Below are 14,347 nucleotides of genomic sequence, written 5' to 3' on the forward strand. Positions count from 1 at the left end.
AGACATGGGAATGGGAAAATGAGTCCTACTTTTATTAGAATATTTTTTCTTCACCAGCAGGCATCAAACTGTTAAATCACAATAGTGGCTAACATAGAGAATGCAAAGTCATAGTGACAAGCAATCCTTCAAAGGAAGGAAAATTGATATGTTTTTCCTTTACATTTTTGTAAGCTACCCTAGGATTTACCACCACTTTCTAGATTGGCTTTATGCTGTTGTCTGTCATTGAAGCAGAGTAGTCACTAGAGTAGGTTTTATTCTGTATTTTATGTCCTCTTTTTCCTTTTACTTTACCAATGGAGAGTTATTCAGCAATTTTTAAGATGGCAACTTATGTTTTGAAAAAATAACTAACATGTTCTCTTATGTTTTTGCTTTATGTTTTTTGCAGCTATTGAACTGTATCTTGTCTTAGAACCATGTTGGAAGGCAAGCAAAGTTTTCTTGAGCAACAAAATAATTTTTTTCTAATTAAAACTGTCATTTATAATAATTATTTAAACTCCTTCTTACTGGCAGCAGACTGGGCTTGTATTTTTCAGGCAGTTGACTCTAACCAGGGGAATAGATGTATTTAAAATAGACTGCAATTAGATTCTGGTTTTAAGATGCATTGATAGGATGGGAATATTATGTAAATCGGATATATATTTAAAAGATATGTATTTTAAAATGTAATTCTGTTTTGAAAGAGATGCAATTGTTTTCACATTTACTACCTAAAATTGTATAGGAATGCTACAGAATGAAGTACTGAAAGTTTGCTCCTGGAAGTTAGTGTAAAAAATGATACTTTGTATGTAACATAAATAGAGAAAATTGTCCAGCCTCTCATCCACCAGTGCCCCCAAGTCCTTCTGGGCAGGGCTGCTCCTGGTCTGTTCATTCCCCAGCCTGTGTTGATACTGGGGGTTGCCCCAGCCCAGGTGCAGCACCTTGCATTTGATCTTGTTAATACACATGAGATTCCAAGGGACCTTCTTCTTGAGCCTGTCCATGTCCCTCTGGATGGCATCACATCCTTCAGAGGTGTCAGCTGCCCCACTCAGCTTGGTGACATCTCCAAATTTGCAGAGGATGCACTTGATCCCTTTGTCTGTGTCTTTAGGAAGACAATCAATAACACTGGTCACAGTACAGATCCCTGAGGGACTCGGACTCCCCCTGTCAGTGGTGTCCTCCAGGACTCTCAGTGTGACCCCCGACCAAGTCCTTGTGCACCTAACACCTCACCCATCAAATCCATCTCTCTCCAGTTTAGAGAAGGATGTTGTGGGCAACTGTGTCTAATGCTCTACAGAAGTTCAGATAAATGATATCTGTGGCTCTTCCCTTGTCCGCTGATGTAGTCATTCCATCATAGAATGGCGCAAGTTGGTCAGGCAGGCCTTGCCCTTGGTGGAGCCATGTGCTGCTGGCTGTCTCCCTGCTATTTTTAAATGCCTATGAACTCTGTTAAGTTAATCTGTTAGTCATGTTCATTTAAAGATGTAATTGATGGAATCTATTTTAAAAGCTGGATAAGAAAATACCACTTTCTGAATGAGGAAAGAAGGGTCTTGACACACTGTTTCCTTCCTTTGCTAGGCCATGGAAAGTGTGACTGTGGGAAGTGCAAATGTGATGAAGGCTGGTACGGTGAAGCTTGTCAGTATTCAACTACTTGCAATCTTACAAGGAAGAAAAGCAATGAAATGTGCAAGAATTCTCAAGATATCATCTGTTCTGGTGCAGGTAAGATGTCTTTTGTTGCTTTTGATACCTTAGTGCTCTCCCGGTGTTATCTTGAGAATCACTGTCATTTCTAACTAGTAATTTTGTATAGTATGTTCCATGAGACCCAGAGAAACTGTAGGTGTACTAAAATGTTTAATTTTCCCATGGGCTTATTTCTGTGCATATAATGTACACTGATTAGGAACACCTACTATAGTACTGTGATTTATCCACAGCTGTTGTGAGTTGATGCAACTACAACTGTGCAATTTATTTTCCTCATCAGAATGTTGTTGCAATGGCATTAACACTGGAAGTGATGTAACTTCTATCAAGTGTTTGTGTTTACAGAACCCAGAATTGGCATTTGCAAATATTTTTTCCTGGACATTAATAAGCTGTGCAATTTTTTGAGACACTTTTGAATTGTACATGTGATTATTAAAATCAGTGGTAGAAGATGCATTGAATCATTTAAAGGAACATTTCCATCTTCACTACTCTGATTTGGTAACACTCTATACTCTAATTGTTTAGTTTTATAAGCATCCTAACTTAAAAAGGTCTTTTCCTTGAAAAAAAAAATTCAGAGGAAAACCAAATGGCATTTTAGAAGACTTTATTGAAGAATGGTACTATTTTAAAGGGCATTTTCTACCAATTAAGTTTTGAGACCAGAAATTGCCTTCTGGTTTTTCCATTACATTGACCTCCAAGTGGAAAAATGTTTTAAGAATGCCACTTTTGCTCACCATTGCTGGTCTTTAATTTCTGTTGGAATCCACACATTTTCATATGAGTAAATTTCTCACAAGTTAGTTGCTGACATGAGCAAAAAATCCCAAGTATTTGTGGGACTTGTTAGAAGGTAGAACAGGGTAAGAAAACAGTTTAACATAAAACTATTAGCATACAGCACACTGAGTAAATGATACACTTAAAGTCTAACAACAGATGTATGAAACTTGCTATTGAGAGAGCCATGAGAGATAGCTAAATGAGAAACTGACTTTCAAAAATAAGTATATCTCACTGTACTTAGTCAAACTTCTTAAAAAAGAGCCTCTTTCTTTCCTTGGTTAGAAGTGGCCCCAGTCTTCACAGGAAAATGAACATAACAGCCACTCTAAGCAGCTAAGGGGGAAGTGTTTGTGGCATCATGAGAAGAATAAATGGTTTTGCTTTTGCTGGTACTAAACAGGACAGGAATTCAATGAGACTGACTAGGGAGTTTGGCTAACTTTGATGGGCTGTATTTTGTATTGCTGGGATTGCTTTTTGATCTGCTACTAACACTGTCATTGAAGTCTGGGAGCAAGTTTGTGACATGATGAGGCGTGATACAAGAGAGATCTGTTTACAAATCCATTTGCATCTTTTGCTGCATTGCCTGAGTGCTCTGGCTTTTCATTATGTCAGAAAGTTTTTTGGTGGGTTTTTTTTGCTTGTTTGGTTTTGGGGTTTTTTTGTGTGTGGTTTACACTGTGAAAAAAACAGCTTTACACTTCAACGGCACTTGAATGCTCTATCACAGCTAAGATTAGGCTTAGAAACACAGCTAAGATTAGGCTTTTTGTTGATATGGATAATTTCTGTCTGTCTTTATTTGTGTGGACGATCTTTAGATTTCAGCCTTCTCAGAAATAAAATATGTGCCATCTCTGACACACTAATGAAACTCATAGTTTCTATAATCTGCAGTCATTGGGCAATGTCTCTTAAATGTTTACAGGCACATGTCAGTGTGGCAGGTGCCAATGTGCTAACTCAGAAGAAAATGGACTGGTATATGGCAAATTTTGTGAATGTGATGACAGAGAATGCATTGATGATGAAACAGGAGAGATTTGTACAGGTATGTATCTTAATGAGCGCAAGAAAAGTGATGATTAATACAGGCTATTATTTAACTGCATGGTTCTACAAAATATCTTTACTGAATTTATGGCTTAAAATAAAAGTACCTCTATTTGCAAGACTTCACACTGCAAATTCTAAGTGCAAATTTCAGATGTAAAAATGAGCGAACCATAAGGTTAAAGAACGAATAAATCCTGTGACATTCTCCTCTTTTTGGAAGAACTGCAAAGAGAATTGTACAAGATAAATCACTAAGGTAATTCATAGCTTAGTGTGTCTGTCTTCAGTAGAATATATATGAAGAATGTGAATGCTTTGTGACACAGATAAGAGAGAGCAGAATGGAGAACATATAGAAAAAAAACCCCAAAAAACAAACCAGAACATAGATTATTAGGAATTTTGTCAAGGAAGCAAAAATTAAAAATATCAGGAATAAATGTAGGATGATAACTCAGAATCAGGAAGATAAGAAGAGAAAGGAATGAATAATGAATTTCATCTGTGATAGGAAAGGCATAAAAATAAGATGAAATTAACTCTGCTGATAGACAGAAAAGCAACCAAAATTCAAACTGTTCTTTCATGTCATTATAAGTCAGGAACCTGCAGTCAAGTATTGTGCAATACACACCATTTATGGCATTATAATGCTGTTGCCTGTGTTGAGAAGGAGGCTTGTCTTTGAGCTGGAAGGTGCTACAAACATTGCTCAAGCTACACATGTGCAGATTGTGTCCATATGCCCACAAGAGTGTTCCAGTCTGCTCCTAGGCTATTCATATCTGGTGGTAGTGCTTCCTGTGCATGTGTGTGTGTGTCTGAAGAGAGAGAGTACTTGTGGCAAATCTTTCTCTGTCTTTTCCTTCCACAGACAACAAAATAAATTCTATTTGGGCCTTTGAAGGCAAAAAGAACTTTTTTTTTTTTAATCCTAGGATTAAGTAGGGATTTTAAATGAGAGTATACAGAATGGTCCTCTGAAGTCCAGATTCGGGAGCTTTTAGATTAGTAAGAATTGCAACTACTTAATTTAAAAGCTTTATGCTGTGAAGCACATGGCACACGGGCACACCTTAGCAGATGAAAATATTCTGGAGCTGGTTTCACCCAGACTTGAATGATGCAGTCATCTTTTTTGGGATATGTATGTATTGTTAAATGAACATCTGAAAGATTAATTTTGAAAATAATTTTCCTTAATGAACTGGTTTAGCCATGTTCAAAAATCTTCTTGACAGAGGGGAAGAAGAAGGGAAGCTATATACAACATGTTGGTGTGTAATAAATCAAGATGTCTTTACTGCAACTAGTTGAGGAGTCAAGAACACATAATGTGTTATTAGACATGCCAAGTATGTGTCCTACCTTGATGTGTAAAGCTGTACTTAAATTTTAATTATTACGGTCTTAAAATTTGTCCATAAAGTAAAAAAAAATAAACTAAAAGTATAAAAATTATGTTGTCAGTTAGTGTTTATTGATTAGATTTAATCTATGGTTAAAGGAAAACTGGCTCTAAAATAGTGGGGAAAAGTGCAGTTTAGATATCTTTTGTCTGATTTTATGTATTCATACATGGACTATAAATTGTTTCTATTCTAGCGGTAAAAGTTTTTAAAAGAAAAGATCAAAACAGTGAAATTGTTAATGCCTTTTAAAAACTTGCCTCTTTCTCACTGTACAAAATTTGTTTTGGCTTAAGGCCATGGAAAGTGTTACTGTGGAAACTGTTACTGTGAGGCTGGTTGGCATGGAGATAAATGTGAATTCCAGTGTGACATCACCCCCTGGGAGATCAAGAAGAGATGCACATCCCCAGATGGCAAAATCTGCAGCAACAGAGGTGTGTCATTTGCATGGACCTTCTAGAGATGTTTATATAGTTGGCTTTTATTTCACTCTATGCATTCTGTACAGTGGGACATAGATTGTGTTTGCTGAGAGTTTCTACTTGTTCTCACCTATTTCAGCTCTGGATATACACTTCCAACTGGGTAGTTACCTGTCTTTAGGTATAAACTTACACATATTCACATCTACTTCTTGATTAAGTAAACTCAAGTTGTTCTCATTCTTTATTTTTGTAATAACACTGAGCAGGATAATTTGTTATTTAGTGCATATTTGTTTTGGTAAGAGACCTGCCTTGCAAAATAAATATTACCAGATCTTTGATTTTAAACAGATTGGTGCTGTAAGGTCACAGAACTGTATGTCAATTCACTCTTAAAGAAGACTTAAGACCCACAATGGAATGGGGAAAGTGAAAACACAAAGCATTTAATTTCTGCTACAATTAAAAAAACACCTGTGAAGTGTTCAGTAACAATGCTGTGGAATGTATGGACTTCACGCAGTTTTTGTAACTACATAAGGTTTTATCTGCACACAGTTTTGGAATTTGAATTTTAATTTATACTTCTGTCTAATTTTGCCATTTTGGGAAAAAAAAACCACACAAAATAAGGTTGCTTTGCACTAGCTGCTGTGACCAAGGAGTTAAAAAAATAGCATGTTCTTTTGGCAATAAACCAGAATAATTATAGTAGTACATAAGCAAGAGTCACATAGATACTTCTCTTAAAAGCATCTCTGCTGGCAAAACCTGCTGTATTGTGAACATCCAATCATCCTGAGAGCATTTAGAAACCTCTCTTCTTGTAATTAGGCTCAAATTGAAAGTTTGGCTGAAATACAGAGATCATGTAGGTTCATTTAGTCTCGAGACTTCAGCATAAAATTTTCGTGTAGTTCTGGAAATAATAGGTATCAAAGTGTCATCATATCAGTTGCTTTCTTTGCACTGAGAAAGTAATTTCTTGGCAAAGAATTTCTCGTCAAAGCAAGCTTTTAATCAAATTTGAAATTTTAATGTGTGATTATTTCTTTAAACTGGCATTGCATTAGGAGAAATTATGTGAATAGCATAGCTGATGCTCTGAGTAGCTGCAACCTCCAATGCAAAGGTACATTTGTGTGATACTTTCATACCTTTAGCCTCTCATTTAGTTGTGATTTTATCTTCATAAGAGTTTTGTAGGCTTCTGACAATGTGAAGTTGCTTTCCAGCAAAGTATTTCTGCTCCATTTAGTCCTACTTACCCAGTTTTCTGTGTTTATACATCTTGTGATATAAGTACAGTTCATCTTGCCAGTCTTGAGCCTTCTAAAAATCAAATATTGAGGCTAACCTTGCTACCCACCCTCCTTCAGTGCTAAGATGTTTTTATCTTTTCCCCTGCACTACTAGCCAAACAGTTTAGACCACATGTAAAAATTTAGATTTTTAAACTTTGATGAGATTATGTTCTGCATTCTGACATCCAGGACAGCTGATCTAAATTAATTTGAAGTTGTTTCTGGGAGGATTAATCACTCTCCAGAGGCATTTCCTGGTTTGGTTGGTTGATTGGATGGTTTTTCTCTTCTTTAGTAATGCCACTAAATTGTGAAAGTATAAAAAATTAGGCACAAGTTTCTTGAGGGCTGTCTCAGGGTTCTTAGCGTTATATAGGGCTGTAGCTCTTTCTGCTCAAGTCATGCATGCTGGGTTGTGTGAACCTTCTCCTTTTATTAGAGAACATGCCCATATCTAAGTGTACTGTTTAGTCATCCTGTCCTGTTGTCCTCAAACACATTATATTGTTTAGAGTAACCTAAATGCAATGACAAATGTGTTGGCAGAGTAGCAGAAGGTGAAGCCACCCTGCAAGAAATGAACTGCATGCATTCAGTAAGGTCAGGCTGTTTTTATGAGCCTGTTAGCATCTCAAAAAATGCAGTGAGTGTGTTGCCCTAAAGCATATTTGGATTTCTGAATAAGGAAAGTTGTTGTTGTTGATTGAGGGTTTTTGCTAAGATTTTCCTAAATAAGTAGGGTTCATATTCTCTGCATATTAGTAAAACATGCAAATTAGTTTTCTGTTATTCACATTTCTTCTTATTGTAAGCAACAGGGTGTGGCCCTGACTATTGACTTGGGAAAGTGGAGGAGTATTCTTTCATGTAGATCTGTGCTGCTGTTCTTCTTAGGTAAAGAATGACTTCCTAGACATTTTCAGCTGTGTTAATTTGGATTCTCTTGTAGTTTAAATGTTTATGCTTTAACAACCATTAATTATCCCTTGTGCCCAAGCCCAAGTCGTTTAAACAGAATTGATTTTTATTGTCATTACTGACAGGGCAAATTACTGTTGATGTCAAAGATGTACAACTGTTCTGTGAGCTACATTTCTTGTTGACTCCTAGCAAGGCTCGACAGCAAAAAAGAAACATGAAGAGGAAGCCAATTTTTTTGTTTAAAGTATTGCTACTAAATAACCATAGAAGGTTTCAAATTATAGAAGATGAGCACACACTCAAGATTATCACTTGCAGCTTTGAAATTGCATTTCTGTGAGCGCTGAAAATTCACAAGTGTAAATTCCTGTAATCAAAGTGCTGGTACTCTAAATTGCACAGTTAATCTTCTATCTCTGCCTTTTTTTTTTTATTGTATTTTTTTTTTTTTACATTTTTAGGCACATGTGTATGTGGGGAATGTACATGCCATGATGTGGACCCAACTGGTGACTGGGGTGATATTCATGGAGATACTTGTGAGTGTGATGAAAGAAACTGCAAAGCAGTGTATGATAGATATTCTGATGACTTCTGTTCAGGTAAGGTTTGTGTGTAAAGGGGACTTAGATGTAGTTTTACAAAATACCTTCCAACTGGTCTGATCTTCCTCTTCCCTAGTGCTCCAACTCTCATTTTCCTATTTTAAAATATACCAAGCTTGGGGAGCAGGAGGGGGCTTTTTAAATTAAAGACATAATAATGTATTTTTTTCCATGCCTTGTAACAAAATTCTGTAAAAATTAGATTATTTTAGGAAGAATCTTTTAGTTTCTTCTAATATCCTTGTGTTCAGTGTAACCTAACATGAATTGGATAATGGTTGAAAATTTAAAATATAGGTGTATCCTTTTTTGGGAAAATTTGAGTTTGAAAGTTCATCAGATCAGACTGTGTTTGTTATTTCATTTTGTATGACAGAGAGATAGATGATAATCAAGAAGAAGAAATTCAAGGAAGAGTAAATAAATGAGTCAGTGAAAAACAGTCCCCTGAGAATACAAATTGACATGAGACCAAGTAGAGCATCAATACTTGAAAAATCTGAATATGTGGCCCAGCTGCAATTCTGTAGCTGTAGCCCAGACTGTACATCTTAGACACATCCATCTTCCTTTTTCTTCTACTTGGACTTAAGAGCATTATATTCAAAACAGTTTACATCCGTCCAGCCATCCATCCATCCAACCATGGGTTTGCTGTTTAGATGTTCCATGTATCAGCTAACAAAGGCTGAGATTCTGAGAGAGACCTTGCATGCAATTTTCTGTGGATACTAATAATGATACTAATACCAGGCAGGAGAGAAGGACTTTGTTCAACACACAGCATGCAATTTGTACACACAGGAATTCTGCAAAAGCAAATGGATGTGATTTCAAAGGGACTTTACAGATTGGAGGTTGTCAGCTTCAATGCATCCTGTAGAAATCTGGTCTGGCCTAATTAATAACAGGAAGAATGCAGTCACATCAAGGACAATAATGATGTGGTATAATTTCATCCTATTCCTAGAGTGAGATGTGTCCCACAGAAAGATGATTGGAGTTGTCTGTAAAAGAGAAAGAAAGCTGAAACCAGCGTGATACATAAAATATTTAGCCTTTTCTTGGCCTGTTTAAAAAGTGAAAAGTTTCACAACAGTTGTGGGGCTTTTTTTGTGTGGGGTTTTTTTTTTTTTTTTGTGATTGTTTTGTTTTGTTTTTAATAAATTTAGGAAATCACTAGCTAATAAAATGGGGGGAAAAGAAGCTTTTCCAAAAACCTTCAGTGACTTAATTTACTAGTTACTGTTCAACCACTTGCAGATACTATATGTTTATTTAAGGGTTTATTTAATGAATAGACTGGAATGATGTAGAGCTGTGTGCAGTCACAAAGTCATGAGAGCCGCAGGAAGATTGAGTAGGTTGTCAGTTTTTGAATGTATCACTGTGTTGCTGTCAGGGATTTTAGCACACAGGGACTGATCAAAATATCAGCATCAGCTAAGGAATGCAAAGCTACAAATCAACGAGGTAAATGCATTCTGTAGTTAATGGTGAACACAAGGGTTTCAAACCTAATTAAATTAAATCAAACCTTGTCATCTACAACTAATGCTGTGAAACTAAAAAAGTCATGCTTGAACTCCCCTTTCCTGGACAATATTGCCTTTGCAGCTGCTGCTGCCCAGCATGGTAATGGTTGTAAGGAAGCAGAGGGTAAGGAAGTACAGACAGTTACAAATGAGATTGGGGGAAGACTTTGCCATTTGGCATTGGAGTAAGGACTGGTACATTGGTCTTTTTTACACAGATATAACTGTAAATGAAGAAAACTTAGATATGAAAGTAAGGACTCATATGGCTTTCTTGAAGTGACTAAAACTCTAGTATGATTTTGTTTTTCCGTCTCCTCATCAAATTTTAGTACTAATTATTTTTATCCATTTCCTTTCCATTATGTTTTAGAAAACCCTAATTTAGTCTTAGCTAAATTAGGGTTTTCTAAAACATATTGGAGTATACAAGTATACAAGTATACTTTCCTAAAATAGATTTGCAAAAAAATCCATTTGCACATGAAGCAGTGTTAACAATATCTTCTAGTCCTGCTGTTTCGTCCTGTTTCAGAAATAGAAAAGATTCATAAGTTTTAATTTTGTTTTATTGTGGTAGTCAGGCAGAATCTGCGATTAAATCAAAGATTTAGTAGAGGAATTGCAGTGGGACAGATGTTTTAATTGCTTATATGTAATAAATATTTATTGCACGAAGTGTACATACATTAGGTGTATCTGAAAAATAACCTCATTGTTTCTTACAATTATTTGTAAATTGATTTGGGATGAATCCAAGAGTGATTAGTTAGATTAGGGGAAATAATCCATCTCTCTTAAAACCTTCATCAAAAAGAGATTATACAAAATTTTCTTGTCTTGTTCTGTCTATCTAATAGGTAGAGACAGGGAACCACTTTGTCCTGAGTAGCATGGAGAAATTATAGGAAATCCTGTTTTCGTGTAAAGAGCTTCACTGTGACTGAATTAAATTCTATGTTTATTCAATAAAATAAAATAACAGGAATTGACAGCCCTGATGTGAGGATTTAACATCACATGAGGGCAGCTCCCTGCAGAAGCTTCATATGGCTTGAGGTGACTTTATTTCACAGTATATCATACTGACTACTGGATGCCTTATTTTAACACCTCAAGTGCCATTCAGAATGTTCCTGAATTATTGTCTTTCAGAAGTCTTCTTGACATTAAAGTGATCATCTTCATTTAAAGAGATAATAACTCCTATGAATTGATACAGAAAGAAAACATGCTTCCATTAAGAAAATTTGTCTGGTCACACATTTCATTAGTTCCTTTGCTGTGGCTTTAACAAAGAAACTATTGTATCAAAGTACCTAATCCTCCCATAAGTATCTCTCTGGGTCAGGGATCATAAATCCAATTCATAACCTGTCAGCAGGTACACATGAAAGCAAAGGAAAGAATTATGGGATCAGAGAATGGTTTGTGTTGGAAGAAACCTTAAAAATCATCTGGTTTCAACCACTGCCAGGGACTCCTTCTCTGCAGGGACACCCTCCAGTAGACTGGGTTCCTCAAATCCCCATCCAGGCATCCCTTGAATATTTCCAGGGGTGGGCATCCACAGCTTCTCTAGGTAGCTTGTTCCAGAGCCTCACCATCCCCACAGTAAAGAATTTCTTCCTTGTATTCTAATCTTAACTCATCCTCTAAACCAGAGGAAGCCTGTAATGCTTTTCACGGAAAACAACTAATGTAAAGAAAAGTTATTTTGTGCAATTAATAAGACTTGCATTTTGGGAAGTAATCTGATGACTCCTAGAATGACTGATTCCTCCCATTTTCTCCTTGTGAGCTAATAAACAAATATGCTTTATAAATTGGTACTAAAGGGCAAATATGGTTAAAAAGAGATATAAACCTCTGTTACTATGGTTTTCAAGAAGAACATGGATAGAAAAATGGACATTGGAGCAATGCTTTGGTCCTGTGTCCAATGAATGATGACTGTGTGAAAATTGTGAGAGATCTAAACTGCTGTCTGAGCTCATGAAAATAGATATTTGATTTTATGACAAGGAATATTTTTTTGCTGATTCTCAGACTTTTCTTAGGAACATTTTGCATTGCCAGAATCTCAATGCTTTTTGCAAAGAGCATAAAGAGATAGAACGACAATTATCTTTTTTTTTTAGTTTTTCTTGGGAAAAGCTCAAGAAAAATTCCATATGTTTGCTTTTATATGAAGGAAATATATGTGCAGGGAATAGTCTCAGACATGCTGTAAGATACCAAACAACACATTTAATTGTCCTACTGAAATGAGAATGGCCAATATTTCAAAACTTTATTATTTTTCACTATTTAGTAGCAGACACTGGTTTGAGGCTTGGAATTTATGAGACAATTGTTGTCTCTAGTGGATCATGTTGATTGCAAGTAGATAAAGGATGGTATTGATATATTTCTTAGGGAATATGCTGCAACCATGGTAGAAAACAGCATAAAAGTAAATTAAATATTGCCTTATGACATTCCACATTTCCAAATGGTGGTAAAATGTGTATTTTTAATCTCTATTCCACCCTTTTGCATTAGATCATGTGCTGAGTGGCTAAACATCCCTTAAGAAAAAAAAACAGAAAGGGGAATATGGCTCAAATGGAATGGTAGACAGTGCTATTTTCAGAAACAAAAGTAGGTATAATGGATTGGTTGTATTTTTTGCTAGTCTCATTACTGAATGAAGCCCCAACTGTGATAAAGTTCATCCAATTAAGAGTTTTTTATACCTCATCAGAATGGAGGTTAATCTTGAATTGTATTCATTATAAAGGTCATGGACAGTGTAATTGTGGAAGATGTGACTGTAAAGAAGGATGGACTGGGAAAAAGTGTGAACATCCACATTCGTGTCCAATGTCAGTTGAAGAAAGTGCTAAGAAATGTCAAGGAAATTCCAATTTACCTTGCTCTGGAAGAGGTAAGCACATTTCTGGAAGAATTTTCATGCCCTTTAAATGTACTTCCATTAAAGGAATTTTTATATATGCCCAGCATTACTAGTAATGAAAAATGTGTGCCTTCTTAGCTTACTGTTCATGAATCACACCTGTATAACTTGTGATTTAGGAGGAGGGAGGAGAAGAATACAGAGGTCACCTATTTTTCCTGCTTTGCGTTTTATTTCACATGTCTTAACATTTATTTTGGAGGTTTTCAAGGGTGCTTTGAAAATTGCCATAGTTAAGTCTTTAATAACGATACATTAAAAATATGGATTTAGTCTGCACATTTTTTGACAAAAGCAGCATGAGATTATCAGCCTGTGTAAAATGTCGTGGCACCATTGTGATAAAGACTGTTTGGATTTACTCTGACTAACAAACTCCCATTAAGCGCAGGACTGACTTCTATAAAATACAGTCGTGCTTCAGCACAGTTTGCTAGTTGGCTGTTGGCTTTTCATTTGAAAGCATTTCTTTGTGACACTGTAGCCTTTTCAAGAGCTTTGACTAAAAATATACACTAAGTCATGCACACACATAAAAGATACATTGCAAGCAATTTTTCTCAGAAGGAAAAGGACCTGCTAATTTTCCTCTGTCACTGTGTGAAATGTGGTTTTCTGCGGAGAGAAGAGAGAAAAGTAAATATAAGACAGAATATTTCCAGAACTGGTAATTGAAGTTGTTATGAATTTATGTATTTTCTGGGAAAGGCCTAAAGCTTCTCTTGAATTACTGCATTTGACCCTTAATGTCAGTTCATTTGTGATTTATTCTTTCACTAATACTATCTAACATAGTCAGAAATTGTAGGCTGTTCACCCAAGTTATCTCTGTGATAATTGCACTATTTTCACCCTGTAATTGTATAGCAGCTCATTTACTTCCTAAATGTAGCATTAGGAGTATCTTAAAAGAACTATGTATTAACAGACAGTTGCTTGCTCTTTTCTTAACTAAGCTGCAGTTTTCCAGTTAATTGTCTCTCTCTTTTCCTGCTAAAATTTTACAAGAGACTTTTTTGCAATAAGTTAGTTGGAGAATGGGCATCTGTAGAGAATTAACTGCATTTTATTTTTCATGCTTGCAGGAATGATAACTAAAAGAAAGGAGCATTGACTTTTGATTTATTTTTTTTATTTTTTTAATACTGGATCATTTTTTTTCTTGTCTTATGGATGTTGAATGTCTCTTCTTTCATCTGCTTCCCGAAAAGTTGTGTATCTTGAGAGCTTGGTGTCACTTCTATGATTTAGTTGCATTGTCCTCTGTGAAGACAGAGGAAGAACAAAAATCATAAAAACAAGTTTAATTTGAATAAATATATGATATTGAATTTTTAAAATTAAGTATAATAAGAGTAAATGTAAAGATTTTAACATTAATGACGACAATTCTACCCTTTTGGCCTTCTGCATAAACACCTAATGATGCTGGCAGTGTTCTGCTCTTGAGATCCTGGCAGTGAAATAGGTAATTTTCAGGTGAAATAATTTGAGTGACCTGTTGGTCAAAATTTTCAAAAGCAGTGTCTATAGGAAAAAAAGGCTTAATTGATAGTGGCTTTCAATGAACTTTGACTTCCAAACAAGAAGAGATAACTAAGGTGTTC

General features: G+C 35.7%; 1 protein-coding gene across 1 annotated transcript in view; it reads left to right on the plus strand.

Annotated features, from left to right (window-relative positions):
- ITGBL1 (integrin subunit beta like 1) overlaps positions 1 to 14,347 on the plus strand; it is a 123,732-nt gene that overhangs the window by 52,670 nt on the left and 56,715 nt on the right. The window contains exons 3-7 of the mRNA XM_063149616.1: positions 1,591 to 1,737; positions 3,452 to 3,574; positions 5,285 to 5,425; positions 8,103 to 8,243; positions 12,564 to 12,710. Coding sequence (XP_063005686.1) covers positions 1,591 to 1,737; positions 3,452 to 3,574; positions 5,285 to 5,425; positions 8,103 to 8,243; positions 12,564 to 12,710 — 699 coding nt within the window. The remainder of the gene's footprint in view (positions 1 to 1,590; positions 1,738 to 3,451; positions 3,575 to 5,284; positions 5,426 to 8,102; positions 8,244 to 12,563; positions 12,711 to 14,347) is intronic.

The sequence above is a fragment of the Melospiza melodia genome, chromosome 2 (assembly GCF_035770615.1).
Source record: "Melospiza melodia melodia isolate bMelMel2 chromosome 2, bMelMel2.pri, whole genome shotgun sequence".
Taxonomy (NCBI): domain Eukaryota; kingdom Metazoa; phylum Chordata; class Aves; order Passeriformes; family Passerellidae; genus Melospiza; species Melospiza melodia.